The sequence below is a fragment of the Pseudonaja textilis genome, chromosome 3 (genome assembly GCF_049901715.1).
Source record: "Pseudonaja textilis isolate UNSWEBS1 chromosome 3, rPseTex1.2, whole genome shotgun sequence".
In the NCBI taxonomy this organism is placed as follows: domain Eukaryota; kingdom Metazoa; phylum Chordata; class Lepidosauria; order Squamata; family Elapidae; genus Pseudonaja; species Pseudonaja textilis.
In genome coordinates, this window is record NC_141992.1 from 173,744,798 (window position 1) to 173,761,400 (window position 16,603).

Genomic DNA, 16,603 nt, shown 5'->3' on the forward strand with positions numbered 1-16,603 from the left:
GAAGGCCCATTTTGTTCACTGTAATGGATGGATGGATGGATGGTTAGCAAAGTCAGTGTAACACAAAGAAAACAACATCTCCCAGCTAAGTCTGCCATTTTTTAAGAGATGGAGGTTTTTTGCATGTAATCATTTTGTATTTACTTACATATTTAAAATTGCCTATTACTTGCTGATTACATTCTAATCAGTCAGGTGGTTGATAAATCATCATGTTCCAACCTAATTGATTTAATACTTAGCAAGAAGAAACTCTATTTTTTTTAAAAAAATATCCTTACACAATGAACAGAAATCCGGTAAGTGATCCATCTTTAAATATAAAAGGGAAAATACATGGTAAATAGACCAGAATTTTATAGTGTGATATAATTCATATCACACTATGAAAACTCTCTACAAATATTTCTTTCTCTCTTTTTATTCTATCTCCCTTATCTAATATCATAAATGAGGGACCATCCCTAGAGAACAAAGAGAAGACAGAATCAATTACATCCAGTGTCCGGTTTCTTCAGAATGAAGGCATCTGTTCCATGCCAATGACTTCCACACAGAAGAAAAACATAACTTCGAAGGCATCTGTGTTCATGGTTGACAGTTGCGCATCTTAGGGACTTCTGTAATTGCCCAGCTGCAAACATTATTTGCCTATTGCTACCACTACTGCAGCTGATCTCTTTCTCTCTCCCTCCCTCCCTCTCTCTCACACACAAAATTTAGAAAAGAATGTTTATCAATGCAAAAGTGGCATGAGTTGCCCAAACTTTTAGTCTCCACACTTCATATACTACAAGTACACTAGTCACATGGATGAATAAGGATTTCTCTTACAATATTTGTCCATGTCACTGACCCATCTCCCAGTGACTAACTTACAAACAGAATCCTTAAACATCACTGTGACCACCTTTCACCATCATTATCATTAGTAACATTATTATTATTATCCCAAATACTAGTCCAAGAAGGAACAAGCAGTGTTAGGTATTTTTTGCTGCATTGAATTATTTATGAAAATATTAAAGGCGAGATAACAATAAATATTTTCATTGTGTTGCTCTTCTTTTTCTCATTCCACAAGGCTCTCAACTTCAAAATTTCCAAGGGCATACACATAAATAATGTTTATAAGAATAGAAGGGTGGTATAGATAAAACCTAACCTCTAAGAATGACAAACCTATTTTAACACCTCATTCTCACCTCAATGATCATCACTTGAAAACAGCCACTATATAGGAAACCAGTTTATACCAAGCCAGACTATCTAACTAATCTTATTTCTTCTCCTTAGTAATGGGCCTTCAAGAGCATAAACTCCCCAATGTTTCCTATTTAAATCTCATTTAACCTGGACCACCCTGTAAAATGATAATGGTTTTAAATGAATATTCTTCCTTTATGTTTCTTTAAAACTCTTGCGCATGCTACTAGTGCAATATGCCCAAATTGTGTTTATTATGGAATAGAAACACCTCAAAACCCAAAGAGCAGCATCGATTGTCCCAAGGGGAAGCAAAGTTACTGAACCTTGGCTCATAAATGCAAGTGTGAAACTTGACAACTAACATCTGCCAATATGTATGCAATACCTGCTTTCCCTTATAATTAGGAAGATATATTGGAAAAGAAAACTTTAGAAATATTGTTCACAGTGAGGTAATACAGAATTCCAATGCCACTTTTGCTATCTTGAATAATGCTTTAAGATCCATGTTAGATTTTCAAACAAAGAAAACAAAATTAAGACAATGGCAATCTGTTAACAATAGCTTTGAAATACATATACTGAGGAAAATACAATATTAGGAATGAGGATGAAATTATTTGGATTCATGTTAATACAAACCATACTCATTCATGCTTCTCCAAACTAATATGCAAATCTGAACAAACATATTCTAAGATTTTCATATTTTGTGATGGAGTGCCCAATCGAAAATATATGCCAGACTAAACAGCACAAAAATGCATAAGTGAGCTTCATATGAAGATTGTACATATTTTCACATGCCTTTTTATACTAAAATTCACAACTTGAATGAAAAATTCAACCATAGAAATAGACTTGTTCAGCCCTAAATGCTACTGCTGTCGGTAATGCTGCACTGTTTAGCTCATGGATCAATCTACTAACTATGCCATTGCACGCATGTTCTATCTGTAAGCCCATTTGTGGCTAAATTATTGGGTATGGGATTACTGTCCTCTTCTCATTGTACAACTACTCTTTCCCAGTCAATTTTAATAAATGCAATAAATTTAAGGTTTGTGGAAGAGGGAAATATAGAAAAATAGATTGGCCTTGAAGTGTGTATATCTGATAAATATGTGTGTCACTTTAAGTCAGCTTTCTACAGTATACATAAAAACCTGATAAAGTCAGGTTGAAATGATAGGTAAAATATGATAAAGTTAAGCATCTTTTCAGTCATAAATTAGTCTTCCCTCAAAGAACACAACTCCACAATCCAGAACTAGAATCCTAATTCTATTACTCTTTTGAATCTGATGGCACATTCATCTTTTAAGTTTTTTTATAACACTGTCACACTCCCCCCGCCCCCCAGCAACAGCACTAATTTATGTTTAAAGAACAAACCCACAATCTGGCACCATTGTTCATAAATGTCTGGCAATACTATCAAATTTCTGGCAGCCAAGAGACTTAATCGCTTTAACAAACAATTCTACCTGGAAGTCCTTTTAAGCATGCTTTCTTAATCTACTGTAGCATTCTTCCCAAATTTCCTTTGCAGAAGTATTTTTGCATGCTTCTCTATTTCAATATCAGAGAAAAATTATATTGGAACAAATATTTCTGTCTCTTGCTATCCATTCTTCCATACAGCAATTCTAGCATCTTAATTCTTTGGAATGTTGTCATTCAATAGCCAGTACAGTCTTTGGTTAAAGGCCATCTAAGGAGATGCTTTTAATCAGTTCATTAAATTGCATTTTCTCAGGCCCTAAAGCAAAGATTTTTACTATGCTACTTTACATTTTTAACTTTATTTTAAATGTATCATCCATGCTTTCTATTTATATCATAACATACCACGCTTGGATGCAACCCTTTCATCATGGAGAACAACAAATAGCATTTGTTATTATTGTTTTAGGGGAAAACAAATACTTAGCTGAGGTATTAAAGGAGATATAGATGATGTAAGGTTTTTTTTATTGAGGATTTATTGGCATGTAAAAAACATGAACATCTTGATGCCACCTTGTTATATGTATTAACACAACATGTTGTGATAAAATGATGAAAGAGTAGTTTGCATCCTGCTGCTCTAAGACCAATCAGGAAATGTTACACTGAAAACAGAACATCAGCCAGACAGTCCATTGTGGAAAGTCGTTTGACCCAGCGAATTGAAACATGACATTTGAACTACCACCTAGGGAGGTGACTGTGCGGTCATCATCAGTCAGGCAAGCAATGTAGCCTATAGCTCTTCAGTTAAAGTGAATCACAAAGGGAAACTGGTTGGTGGTAATGACTGGTACTTATGCAAATTGCATATTAATATCCAGCCAGGCAGATATTGAAGCGCCCTATAGCCATCGAGGTAACTACAGGTTCCTATGTAACTGAGGTGGGCTGTGAAACTACTTTCTCAGATGGTGGTTAACACACTCCTGTTTTAAAACATGATGGAGAATGACCAATGCTAACGGATGCTAACCAATAATTTAAAATAGCAATAGTCCAGTTTTATTGTTGCTACTGGAGGAACAAATTTATCCACTAGATGGAGTCTCGTCTATAATGGCAATTACTACAAGAACTGCTTTGTAACATAGGCTTTTCTTTCAGATGTTCTGTTTCATTGTGTAACAGTCCACACAGATTACTGAGCAGAACCTGAGACAAATAAAGGTTCTTCAGAGATTTTCTTTTCACTTGTGGATTATTCCACTGAGGTAATTCACCTAGTTACTCATACAGCTAAGCTTCTGATGTTATATTATTTTCAGTAGGCCAATGATTGTATTTATAATAGTACCAAAAATCTGAAGAAAAAATGTATTTAAAACTTGGGTACATATTCCAATTACTGTACAAAAATCCTTTGTCATACTAACCTATTTTTTCATAGTAATTTACCTCATTTTGAATATCACTTGGCATTTTTTCCTTCACTGGTTTTTTAAAAAAACCATTTATTAAACAAATGCTTAGTTTGCCTATCTATACTTTTTATTACACACATGCTTTTAAAATTTGTATCCTGTGCATTCCATAAAACTTGATTAACATGACTGAAGAGGCTTTTTAATGAATACACTCAAGCATAATTTAGCCATTTTATTTAAATATGGAAAAAGTTATTTTAGTTAAAAGACCTATTAACTAAAATACCCTTGATTACCTTAAAATTTTGATTTGCTGTTCTAAGAATAGGCACTGTATTATTGCGCAGAATGGGAGAATAGTAGGAATGGATAAATGTCATGTTAAAATAATGAAAAAAAATATTGTAAGGCTGGTTTTAAAGTGACTTTCCCCCCCCCAAATTAACAAGTGCTACACAACATACAAATGTTTACTTAAGAAAACACATTTATTTCTCATCATCATAATAAATTCCTAGCTTCATAATACTATTTTTCTGCTCCTCATAAAATTGCTAAGAAGCAAAAGTGCACATTAAGCTAGAATCAGTTTTTCAGAACCAATTTTTCCTCCAAATAACCCACTCACATTAACAAAAGATTGCAATGGCTTGCAAATTATAGGGTGTTATTTTTAGTGGAAGTAGTTCAATATTCATATTGGAACAGATGTAGCAGTTTAACAAAACAGCTCTTCAAATCCTGCACAAATTGAAAACAGGAAAACTGATTGCATTTTCTCTTATCACTTTCCTTTTCTAAATTGACACTTATGGCCTTCTGAAAATTTACACGTGGCTTTCATCTCAGCAGCACCTGCTGATCAAACGGAAAACTAAAATTTTCACGAAAATGTTATGAAGGATTCATTTTCTCTACATTATTTCAGAGAAACATCAAGAGTTCACTTCATGGCCACAACTGTTGTATTTTTATAGTACTATTTGAATTCATCCTATATTTTCATTGACATTTTAAAAAAGGAGTTAAATCACTGGTGATTCTTGTCATACTAGTTCTTTGTCTGCTTTAAATTAATTTTCATTTCCATGCTTGCCTAGACCTGATGAATTTTATTGTACTACTGGTTCCATTTTATAGTATCTCAGAGAATTTGAGATAATAAACATTTTATTATTTCATATCAAACTTGTCTTCAAAAGGCAGTGGACTTGATGATCCAAGATACCACAAAAAAAAATCATAACAATTATATCAGAAATGGATCCAACAATTATATCAGAAATTGTCTCTCTGACATGGACTCAAAGAAAGATATGGTATTTAAATTATACCATTCATTTATCATACTGTACAATCTATGAATCCAGTGCAACTGTGGACTCCAAATGAACAATAGATTTTGACATATTTGCCAAACAATTCTCACAGAAAAATGGTAATCCCTGACATAACATGCGAAAATGTAAGCCCAGAAATACTATATATTCTTGGGTCAATTAAAGAAGTTCCTAAAATTTGCTTTATGTAACAGAGAGATTTCAGCCTCCCCATGTCTTCTGCAATTATCCATTGCTATTCTGCTTCAATGATTAGGAGACCTGAAGACAGACACAACAATACAATAATATATGTGGCACTCCTGCCTTCTGGTTTGTGAACTTGTGTTCCATCATGCTTGCTTACTGAGGCACTTGTAAACCTGAAATGTCAATATATTCAGTCAATGCAAGTAAAGTAATGGGGCTCTATTGTCTCATCCCATTGATCTTCTGTTGTCAACATGGATCCATGACTTCCCACCTCTTTCAGCTTTAAACAGATTTTAATTAGGCTTGCAGCTATTGGATCATGTTTCTTTAACTAGCTATGCATACACCCGACCAAGCACTGTAGCAAAAAGGTTAATCCCCTCCGAGTTAAGACATATTTGGTTTCTAAGGAGCTTGTTTACAAACAACAATTCTTTCAGCTGATTTGTAGTTTCACTTCATTTTTAGTTTAAATGTTTACAGTAGTAGTAAGTTTTTAAAATATTTATTACAAATTAACAATATTTTTTGCTATATTATTTCTCTTTTTTTTAGTTTTGAAGACTACTGAGCACAATATCATTAAAAAAAAATCTTATGTAAGAAAATGTGTGCCATGTCATCTAAAACCAAAGATTCTAACATTAAACACCAATTTTCTTTCTTTAAACTGTAGTATCACTCTTTTGACACGAAGTATTCGCACATCCAAGTATAAAATCCAAATCAGACATCCTACTACAAAGGCACAATAGTTAAAAACTGTTTTAACTATTACAAAAGAGTAAACCTCATTGATCTGTCTAAATATATTTCTAAGTTAGTCTGCTTGGTACTTCTTATTCAATGCACTTATTCATCCTGAACTTGTCATACAGAACATGAATGGAAGAACTTTAGTAAAGATGGATGAGAAGAGGTGAGCAGTTATAAATCTTCTCAATATCTTCAAAAAAATCATCAATCCCAAAATCATCAGAATCCTCCCACCCTCTGGCCAAATCTTGCACAAAACCAGCTTATTTTCCCCATTGTCATTTGATAAAAGAATGAACTATACTTTTATGAGGTTCATTTTTAATTCCCACATCAGCCTGTAAAAGCTCGTCAATGTACCTTTTTCCCTCACCCACCCAAAGCCACGGTTTCTTTATCTTGTTCTTTAAAAAGAAAAACTAAATCCAATCAGGTTGAACAATTAAACATAAACCGAGTGGAGTGAGGAAAGGTGGGGAAAATAATCCCAACTTGCAAGTCCAGTTGAATAAATGAGGGGGGAGGGACAGGTCTCCCCAACAAATACAGGTAGACAGATCCTTTTTCTTGTCTCACTCCAGGCTAATCTTTAAATGTAAATTCTCCACCAGCTAAGAGGAGAGGCAAGATAAGAGGTTACATCTTCACTTGGAGCCTGTTATCAATTTTAACATCATTTAGGAAAAAAAAACGGAGAGGGCTATTGCAGAACAGACAGAACTGGTGGTACCCCCCCCCCTTCCTTCTCTCCCTCCCTCCCTGTGCTTGGAGATTACCTTCTGGCTGAGGAGCACATGGGCAGGAACCGAGACAGCAGCGCAGCGAGGGCTTTGTATTCATTAAACACACATTGCAGCTTATCTGAAGTAAAAGCCTTGTCAGGATGGCACATTGTGTGTGAGAGAAAAGGGGGGAGAGTAGGGGGAGAGAGAGAGAGGCAATGTGCATCAGGGTGATTACAATATCAGCCTGATCCAGATGGAGGCAGGAAAAATAAACAGAGGGGGAGAGAAAGGCATTGGCCTATGACTGAGAGGGGCAATTCCTTCTGGAAGTAGAAAGACCAACTTTGATATACACACACATACATACACGCACACACCTGCTAAGGAAAGCAAAGCTGTAAGCGGTTTCCAGATCTCCATTTTTTTTTCTCCCCTTAAGTTAACATTCACTTCATAAGCACCTATCTTTCCCTCTTGTCTCTCTCTGGACAGGACTCAGTTGAATGCTAGACAATGCTCTTTTTGAGCTGGGTGTCATGCCCCAGAAGATATGAAGTAAAAAAATGAATGCACGGGCAAATTGATTTATTGTATTTATAATCTAGGTTTCCTCAAAGGGATTCAGGGTAGTGTGCACCACTCTTCTATGAACTGTGTTTTATGCTCACAACCATCCTGTAATGCTGCATTGGCTGAAAGGTGGTGAGTGGTCCAAGGTTACCCAATTTTTCATAGCTCTATGGGGAATTCAATCCTGTATTCAATTCAATTCAGCACCTAACAGAGGACAATACAGGCCTTCCAGAGTGCTGGGCTGCAAAAACTATCTAATTTTCTTGCATTAAGAGTACAGTCACTATAGTTCAACCATATGAGCAATGTCAAGTAATCTTCCCCAGATCAAGATTAGGAAAGCTGACATTCTAATCTTTGTTCACTTTCATACAACATATTAACTGTTTCTCTTAGCATTGAATAATAATTTAATTTTCCTTTTCTAATGATTAACATTCATTCATGTTCACCTGCCGATTTCATGGATTACTTGCTCTTTTCCCTTTGTTTAATTTTGCAAAATGCATAATATTGCACTATAATGGGCCACCAATCAAAGTGGAATAGTTTTAGTTGTCTTCCTTCATAGAGCTAGCAAAAACATGTTCTTGTTTGATGAAAAAATGTGCCAAGATGGAATTATTTACTAGAATATACCATGCCAAGACAGTCAATCTAGATAATAAATTTTATTAATTAGGTTCATTTTATATGATATTAAAATGTATCTTACAATAAAACATATTTATTATCATTGTTAGAAAATATTTGGTACAATGTGGTTATTTATGCCAATTAATAAGAATAACTTTTGGTTCCAGAAAACTTGACTTATGTTTTGTTTGCTCTTTAGTTATATTTTATTTTTACATCCTACCTTCCCACCCCAATTTCTTTCTTCAATATAAGTTACAAAGGGAAGAATAAAAATGGTGGTAGTGCCATCAATATGACCTACCTTAATTTAGGATCTGAGCTATATGTCCTAATCTACTAAACTGACAACCCAATGAGCCATGTATTCCAGCTCAAATTAATTGGCTTCAACATGTTAATAAAAGAAATATACAATCTATAATGTCTTCCCTGAACTGCCAACTAAGAAGGTTTCCCTTCCTTTTAATTTATGTGAAATAGACAACAGGGTAATGTAATCTGAGAAATTAGCAAATCGTATTGAATTCAGTCTTTGACCATTTGTGGATTTCTTCTTTCGCTATCTAATATGCTTATGAAACATAAGAAAGACATTTTTCTAATCCACTGATTTCCAATGGCAAAGTGAATGTTTATTTTTTTAAAAAGAAACTATTGGACAAGTTGTTATTCTTCCTTCACACAGAAGTACTGAAGAATGACAAATAAAATGGTTAAAGATTGAGAGGTCTCCTGACTGATGTAAAAAACAGAAACATCATTTTTATATGAAATCAGAATAAAGCCAAGTAGAAAAAAAAAACACTGTATATCAAATAGACTAACCAACCAACATATTCTACAAGCTCTTTGTAGACTATCAAGTGCTATTAATTATTTGCCATAATTACTATATTCTGAAGAAGCATTCTTCTAGATATCAAATATAGTCAAATAGAGGCAAATGTTTTTCTCCAAATTATTTGTCCCAGCTTGCAATCTTCCATGAAGCATCTGTTTGTCATAACCAGGCACAGCATATAAGCCTAGAGACTGATGTCTGACCTGATCTACAAGGCACTTCTCAACAAGTAGAAATAAGCTATCATTGCCATAATATGATGCTTAATTTATAATAATAAGAAGAATCAACTAATAAGAATCAACACTGACTTGATGACACATAATCAAATAATGTAAAATTTTCATAGCATCATTGAGATATTGATGAGACATGTATTTTTCTTTCCTTTAAAGCTTACACTTACAATATTTATTTCGATTTAAACACCCTTATGAGACTGTTCTATTAGCTTGATCATCAATATAATTTACCAGAACAAAGTACCAGTAGTTGCAACATAGTTTTGTTTCAACAAATCAGTTTAATATATAGGGAAAGGAAAAATTAGATAATTGTTTACCAAAATTTCTAAATGTACATTGTGAAAAATAACAAATTATATTGGTTTAAACTGGTATGTGTTCATTTTTACATATTTGAAAGTCACAGCATTCCCACTTCTTGTTATCCCTTTCTCTTCATACTCAAGTTTTGAGCCACTAGATTCAAAGAAAAAATAGATATATATTCACAAAAAAAGGAAGTATGCTCACTGCAAATAGATCATTTCTGGTAGCAGCAATTTTAGATGTAGGATAGCAAATATGGTTAGGCTGCAGTCCTACAGAGTAAACTCTATGGAATGCCGTGGCTGGATTTACATACTCATTTGTGAGCTTGTTTCTGGTTTAGCATATTATGATTTGTAATGGTTTAGTGAATTATGTATATCCAGATAATTGTAATTTATTCAGAAAATCAAATTAAGATGACCATGGCTTAACAAAACCTTAATTCCAAGTCAATATTCCCAGCACTGGTCTGCTAATTTAAAATCAATCTTAACTTTATCCTACACTACCTCCTAGAAAATAAAAGCACAAGTTGTGCAATCATTATGTGAATTGTCCCCAGGTCTACAACACATATTCCAATAAAGAATTCTGTCCAACTATTTAATTCAAAATTCCTTGTACTTATTTTCCAGACCTACTACATACATTATACGATATCTTATTTTTTGATAAAAAATATCTATTAACGCATTTCATTCCTTTTTTTTTTTTTACAAAAAAGGAAGCAATATATATGATATTCTTGACGGTCAGAATGAAAATGTATAAGAGAGATGAACTATTCATAATCAAAGCTGTCTGAAAGTCCAAGCTTGGGGCTATAAATCTTAATTTCAACTGATGCTCTCTTAATAATGGTTACCTTCCTGTAAATCAAAAAGGTCCATCTGCCTTAGGCAGAGAGGCCTTTTCAGCTGCTTAATGCTTCAAAATCTAACATCTTTTCTTGCATTGAATATGTGAATTCTAGTGTGCAATAATGTGAGAATACCGACATATGACTATTATGCCATAATACCTCATTGCTCAGCTCATCATCGCTTCACTTCTAATTCTTATGTTAATTATGGTCATAATTACTATAAGCAGATGTGATAGAAATTCCTAAGATCTTCTTTATGGCACAGTGTCCTCTAAGATTAGTGATCATGTGTATCCACACAATAAGGTTAAATAGAATGCATAGAAAATGCATACTTGGGACTAAAATATCCTCTTCCATTTTAGTGGATTGCTGTGCACTATCCTGCATATGTTGTATTAAAATGAGCGATGTTATTATTTGCTACCAAAATGCATGCTTAATGTAAATTTAGCATCCCCAGTTCATACATCTCTGATGCATACTACAAGTCCATGGCAACCACTTAGCATTTACTTCCTTTCAAAAATAGTACCACAGTTCTGTTTATACACCACTACATTAAATTACATTTAATGTAATTAAATTTCATTGGAAGGAAATATTTCAAGTTTTCTTTCTTTCTTGTCTTTCTTTTCCTCTCTCTTCCCAATCTTTAATTAGTGTGAACAGACAGGTGACTCTTCCCATACAAAACTGGGCTCTAGAAATAAAGCAAAAGTATCTCGTTCTATTTAGACAACATACAGAGCTCTATTCTTATCACTCACAATTACTTCCATTATCCCAAGGCGATGCTTACTTTAATAAAACATTCACTACTCTTCAAAGATCATTTGAGAACTTTCTTATCAAGGAAAGTAAAAAATAATAACAATGAAGATGGACATCTATCTCTATCAGATTAAGTTAATAAATTCTAAATCAAAATCTCTCTTTACACAATCATTAATCTTTTAACTATTCTTATTTATAAAGACTGGTCTTATTCACTGCTACTTTTATTTGCCTATAACCTTAAATAAAAGCAAGCTTGAATTATAATATAATTGTTCTATTTTTAAAAAAATCCAATGCTGTATTTAACAATGTATGAATTCATGTGAAAAAGTAATTATTCCATGTATTGGAAGGCTTTTGTCTAGTGAGATTCATTCAGTGCTCAGCATGTTAAAAGGAATGTGGAGATTAAAAAAAATCACACTGGAGTCCATTCTTCCATGAAAGATGGTCCATTTACATTCTAATAGTAATATTCGTTTTTATGCGATAGTAAAACTCCCATACCAATCACTTCTGAGAAAAAGACCATTTTTAAAAAACTTCTTCTGGGCAAAGCCAATTCATAATAAATCACCTTCATCGAACAATAGACAATTATTTTACTTCTGTTGAGTAGTTCCAAATTTAACTGAATGGGGGCAATGGAAAATATTTGTTTATTAAAAAGAAGATGCATATTGGCATCCTGATTACCAATTATAAATCCTTTGGAATTATCTAATATTTAACAGCACTGGGGCTACTGCAGTAAACAAAGTTGAAGTCTGAACAAACCCCAATTTCAAGAGGGCTTCCCTCTCTGCAATGTAAACTACTTTCAGAATGCTTCCTAAAGAAATGCTCCACAGTGGTTCTCCTTTCAGTGGCTGTCAGCTGAGCTCCGTTTCAAAACAGTGAGAAATAGGAGTTGACAGAGAAGAATTCCTTAAGCTTGCTGGCCATTGACTGCTATTTCAGGTGTCCTGGGCTTCCTACTTCCTTTTTCCATGCAACAAACAGTACTTTTCAGCATAAGATACAATGTCCTGGAGAAACATGATGACAAATTGATACAGACGAAGGTATACTTGTGATGTTTTAGTGGAGGCAGTAGCTTAACAATGGGAATGGGAAAATGCTATTTCAAAAATAACATAGGGAACGCTGGCATGATGGATACTTTTGAAGAAAAACAAGCTGAATAGCAGCAGATACTGGAATGAAATCGCCTGATGTTATTAACTACATTCTACTGCAAAATAGAATTACTACTTGTCTATTGGTTCATTCATAAGATTTTGAAAGTGAAGTAGTTCTCATATGAATGAAGATTTGATTTTCCATCCAGTTGTTGCTATAGGCTTTCTAAACTAAACAATGAGCTATATTTATAATGTTACACAGTACTGGACTGGAGTTAGAAAGGGAGAGGTAGAATTGACCAAGCTGATTCATCACGCACAATGAAATTTGATATGCCGTCTTGAAAAGTTTCATACCAATACTTTAAAGAGAATACTTGTGAATAATTTAATCAATGGTGAGGCTTGAAGAAGTCACCTATCCTTCCCATCTCCTGTCATTAATTTAATGACTGGTTATTGGCATGTGCTTCTGAGTAAAACAAAATAGCGTTTGGGTTTCTAGAAAAGTGTCTTTGGAAAACAATTCTTTTCAAAAAATATAGTTACAGAAAATCATGTCAGTTAGCTTTATGCAAGAAAACATTCCAGAATTATTTAAACTAATCTTTCCAGCTTCTCTCAGAAAAGCAACAGCTTCTATCATTTATCTATTATGATTCAACCATTAAATTTAGAACCATAAAAATACCATCCATGCTATTGCTATCTATTTTCTACAGTCTTTCTAATCATTAATGAACTGAATAAAAACTAAGTACAGAGTCCATCAAAGCAGTATGAGGAGCATCCTTCTCAACAAATAATGCTATCATGTCTAAAAAGGTACCAATTTGGGGAGCATCTGAAGTACATTATGCTGACACAAATATTCAAGGGATAAAATTCTGACATGGCTATTAAGGTATTTGGAGTTTATTTCAAAACTATGCATTTCAAAGGTATTTGGAGTTTATTTTAAAACTATACATTCATTAAACCATCAAAACAGACAAAAAAATCTGTCTAGAACTGAAAGGAAAAAAATGATTTGGTCAGCAACTGGGACCACCATCAGGGAATAAATCAATTTTCAGCAGCTGTAGACAGCCATTTAAGTATGGGACCTGAACAGATTAATTAGGGGAAGCAATGTTAAAAGTTAAAGGGGTCAGAGTTACATTAAGTACATGATTTTTTGCATTCCAAGACTCAAAAGTCATCCATCATAGAGGTGGGCCAGATCGTTATACATCTTAGGAAATCCCCCACCTTTTAAAAAAATAAAATGCAATATAAAATCTAAAGCTAATCTAAGGCTGCATATTTATGCATTTACCTAGGAGTAAATCCTGTACAGTGCAATGGGACTTGTTTCCAAGTAACATGCACTATCCTACTACTTTCAGATGTGCTGTCAAAAAAAAAAGTAGTTCAAAGGTGTAATTCAGCATATGATAGTCACCTATTTCAGGGCATACCTGGTCCAAGGATAAATAATAGTCCACTTACATCTAAAGAATAAAAGAACTTGGCCCATATATGCTAATTTAAATCCAATATAGGTTGAAGAGATTTCCTCACCAGCCTCTCCTAACAGTAAAATGAATAAAACTTCAAATCAATGAAAATGGTTAGTGACAGTTGTATATCCTCTATGATTTTTGAATTGTGATGTTTTTAAAGGAAACATATCAGTGATTTATAAGCTTAGGCTGCAATTCTGTCCCAAATGCTATACACTTACCTGGAAGAACCACTGAACTCAGTGACTTACTTCTAAGTAAACTTGTCTAGCTAGGTGTATGCAATACATTTAGAAAACTGCATTCAGACCTCTTTTCATAAAACTAGTATCTCTGAAAGTAATTTAATTAGAACTTTCAATTGGCTGGGGTTTTTTTTTTACAGCCAATACACAGTTCTGTGAATTTCTCCTTCTATATATTGACATCTACTGTAGTGACACAAAAGTTTTGGATTTGAAAAAGCAATGCCTAGCGCATCTTACCTGAAATGCATTTCTGCAAAAAAGCAAATATAGGGTGCCTTCTGATACCATTTCTATATCGTGTCCGGTGTAGAACGTGCCTGACCCGTATCTATCCTGACGATTACCTATAGAGCAAAGCCATCACTACGGGCGTTTAAAATCTATCAAACAATCTGGCATCGTACTAACTCGTACCCAGCAAGGAACAACTTCCCACGAGGACAAGCACGTTTATAGGAAAGAAATCGGCGTTGTAACTTAGTAGTTAGCCCTCCCGCCACCCGCCTAAGTAAGCACCGCTATGATTATTATTCGGCGTTCAACGAAATCATTCCGTACATGCTCAGAGGCGCTGCTGTACTTTTTTTTTTCCTCGGGAAAAGAGAGAGATGAAAAATCTCGGTCTATTTCCTATTAACTCAGATTTAAGCGTTGGATGAGGCACGCCGCTCGCCGCCCCCGATCTAGACGGCAGGCGGAACTTAACGGAGGACTAAAACTTTTCTCTCCCGCAGGTCGATCGGGCCAGAAAGCAGAACCGACGCTGAAGCTTTTCGCCCGGCAACCCCCACCTCTTGACAGGCTCAGAGAAGCCTCCATCTGAGAGGCTTCAAGGCGGAAGCCCGCCTGGTTGAACCAGCGGCGCGGGGGAGAGGCTCAGGATTTCCCCGCCTGCCCACCCCCCCAATCCGGTCCTCAACGCAGCCCCAGGGCTCTTAACCGCGCGGCTCTCTCTTATCATCGCCAAACGTTTTGCCGGGGATGGGGAGGCGGCGGCGGCGGCAGCGGAGATACTTACACCGAAAAGGACTGGAGACTCCAACCATTCGCCACAGGCCGAAAGCGCTGAAAATAAAAAGTTCCCGTCCTTCTTGGAGGAAGATCCGACAGCCCCAGGCCGGCTGGCGGAGAAAGGCGAGCGAGGAAAGAGAAGGGGGAGGGCTAACCTCGCTTTCTTTCTTCTTCTTTTAAATCCCCCCACCAATCCGGAGGTCCCCGGTCCACACGACCGCGCACTCGAGTCCAAACGCCGGGAAAGGAAAGGGTGGGGGGGGGGAGAGAGAATGAACGGGAAACAAACACAAAAGCCCAAAGTCCAGCTGTGTCCTTCCTCCGGCCCGGGCAGCTTTGGTTTGGCTTGCGGGAGCTTTTTACTGGAGGGGCCGCGCCGAGAGCCTGGAGCGATCACACCTGGTTTGCAGAATCATCCCCGGCGCAAACAAATAAAAAGCAAAATAATAATAATAATAAAAATAAATAAATAAAAACTAAAAACAGAAAAGCGGGGAAGCGAGCCGAAGAGTCCGACAGCGACCGCCCGGAGATCCTCTTTTGCGAGCCCCAGGCGAGCCGAAGATCCCAGCGGCAGCCGCTCGTCCGGCGCTGTCAACGGCGAGGCGCCCGCTTGCTGCCTCTCGCGAATAGGTCGGCGGGCTTCCTTTGCGCCCGACCGCCTTGGGCAAGCCGCTCCATGCAATGGCTGCGCAGACCCGCCCTGCAGGAGCGTCTCCGCCGGCTTGTTTGTTTGTCTCCGCGTGTGTGCGTGTGCGCGCGTGTATGGGTGGGTGAGTGCGCCTGGATCTCTTTTCTCCCCCACTCCCCCCTCCTCCTCCTCCTCCTCCTCTTCTTCTTCTACAGCCACCTCTAAAGTCAAGCAGCCGACTGCAAGCAGCTGGCCTGGCTCAGCTACCCAGGTGCAGAAGGGAGGGCTTAAAGCAGTGGGAGGTGATAGAGTTAGGAGACATCTGTGTCGGGAGGAAAGGGAAAAACCGGGGCGGACGGTGGGGGTGGGGGTGGGTCAAGTATATGTTAACTATCCTCGGGTCCTTTTCCTCTTGAGCAGCAGGCTGCCTTCGTTTTCCTGCCTTTTCCCGCCTCCTCCTCTTCCTCCTCCCGCCCCCTCACCTCCCTTTTATACAGTGGACGTGCCACTTGCTCCCAAGCCGAGCCGCTCCCCACGGCTGTTTCCTTTAAAAGTCCAGACCGCCCTCGAGTAACCCAAGACAAACACTTTCTCCAACCATCTGGAGAGCTGCTTTCTCCCCCCCTCCCTCCCCTCGCTTGTATATCTCCTGTCAGTTTCGGAAAGAGGCAGCCTGGCTAGAAAGCAAGCCACTCGGCGATCTCCTCTTGCTAATTCTCGCTGACAGGGAACCT

The 16,603-nt window shown here is 36.7% G+C and overlaps 1 protein-coding gene across 5 annotated transcripts in view; it reads right to left on the minus strand.

Annotated features, from left to right (window-relative positions):
• The window catches only part of RUNX1T1 (RUNX1 partner transcriptional co-repressor 1), a 148,804-nt gene extending 132,467 nt beyond the window's left edge, over window positions 1-16,337 (minus strand). For 2 of the 5 annotated variants that reach the window (XM_026705982.2, XM_026705980.2), the window contains exon 1: window positions 15,246-16,333. In XM_026705982.2, the coding sequence (XP_026561767.1) occupies window positions 15,246-15,273 (28 nt within the window). In that variant the 5' untranslated portion in view covers window positions 15,274-16,333. Of the gene's footprint in view, window positions 1-14,464; window positions 14,534-15,245 lie in introns of those variants that run through there. The other 3 variants (XM_087931496.1, XM_026705983.2, XM_087931494.1) reach the window with 2 other exon arrangements.
• Window positions 16,338-16,603: the final 266 nt, after the last annotated feature.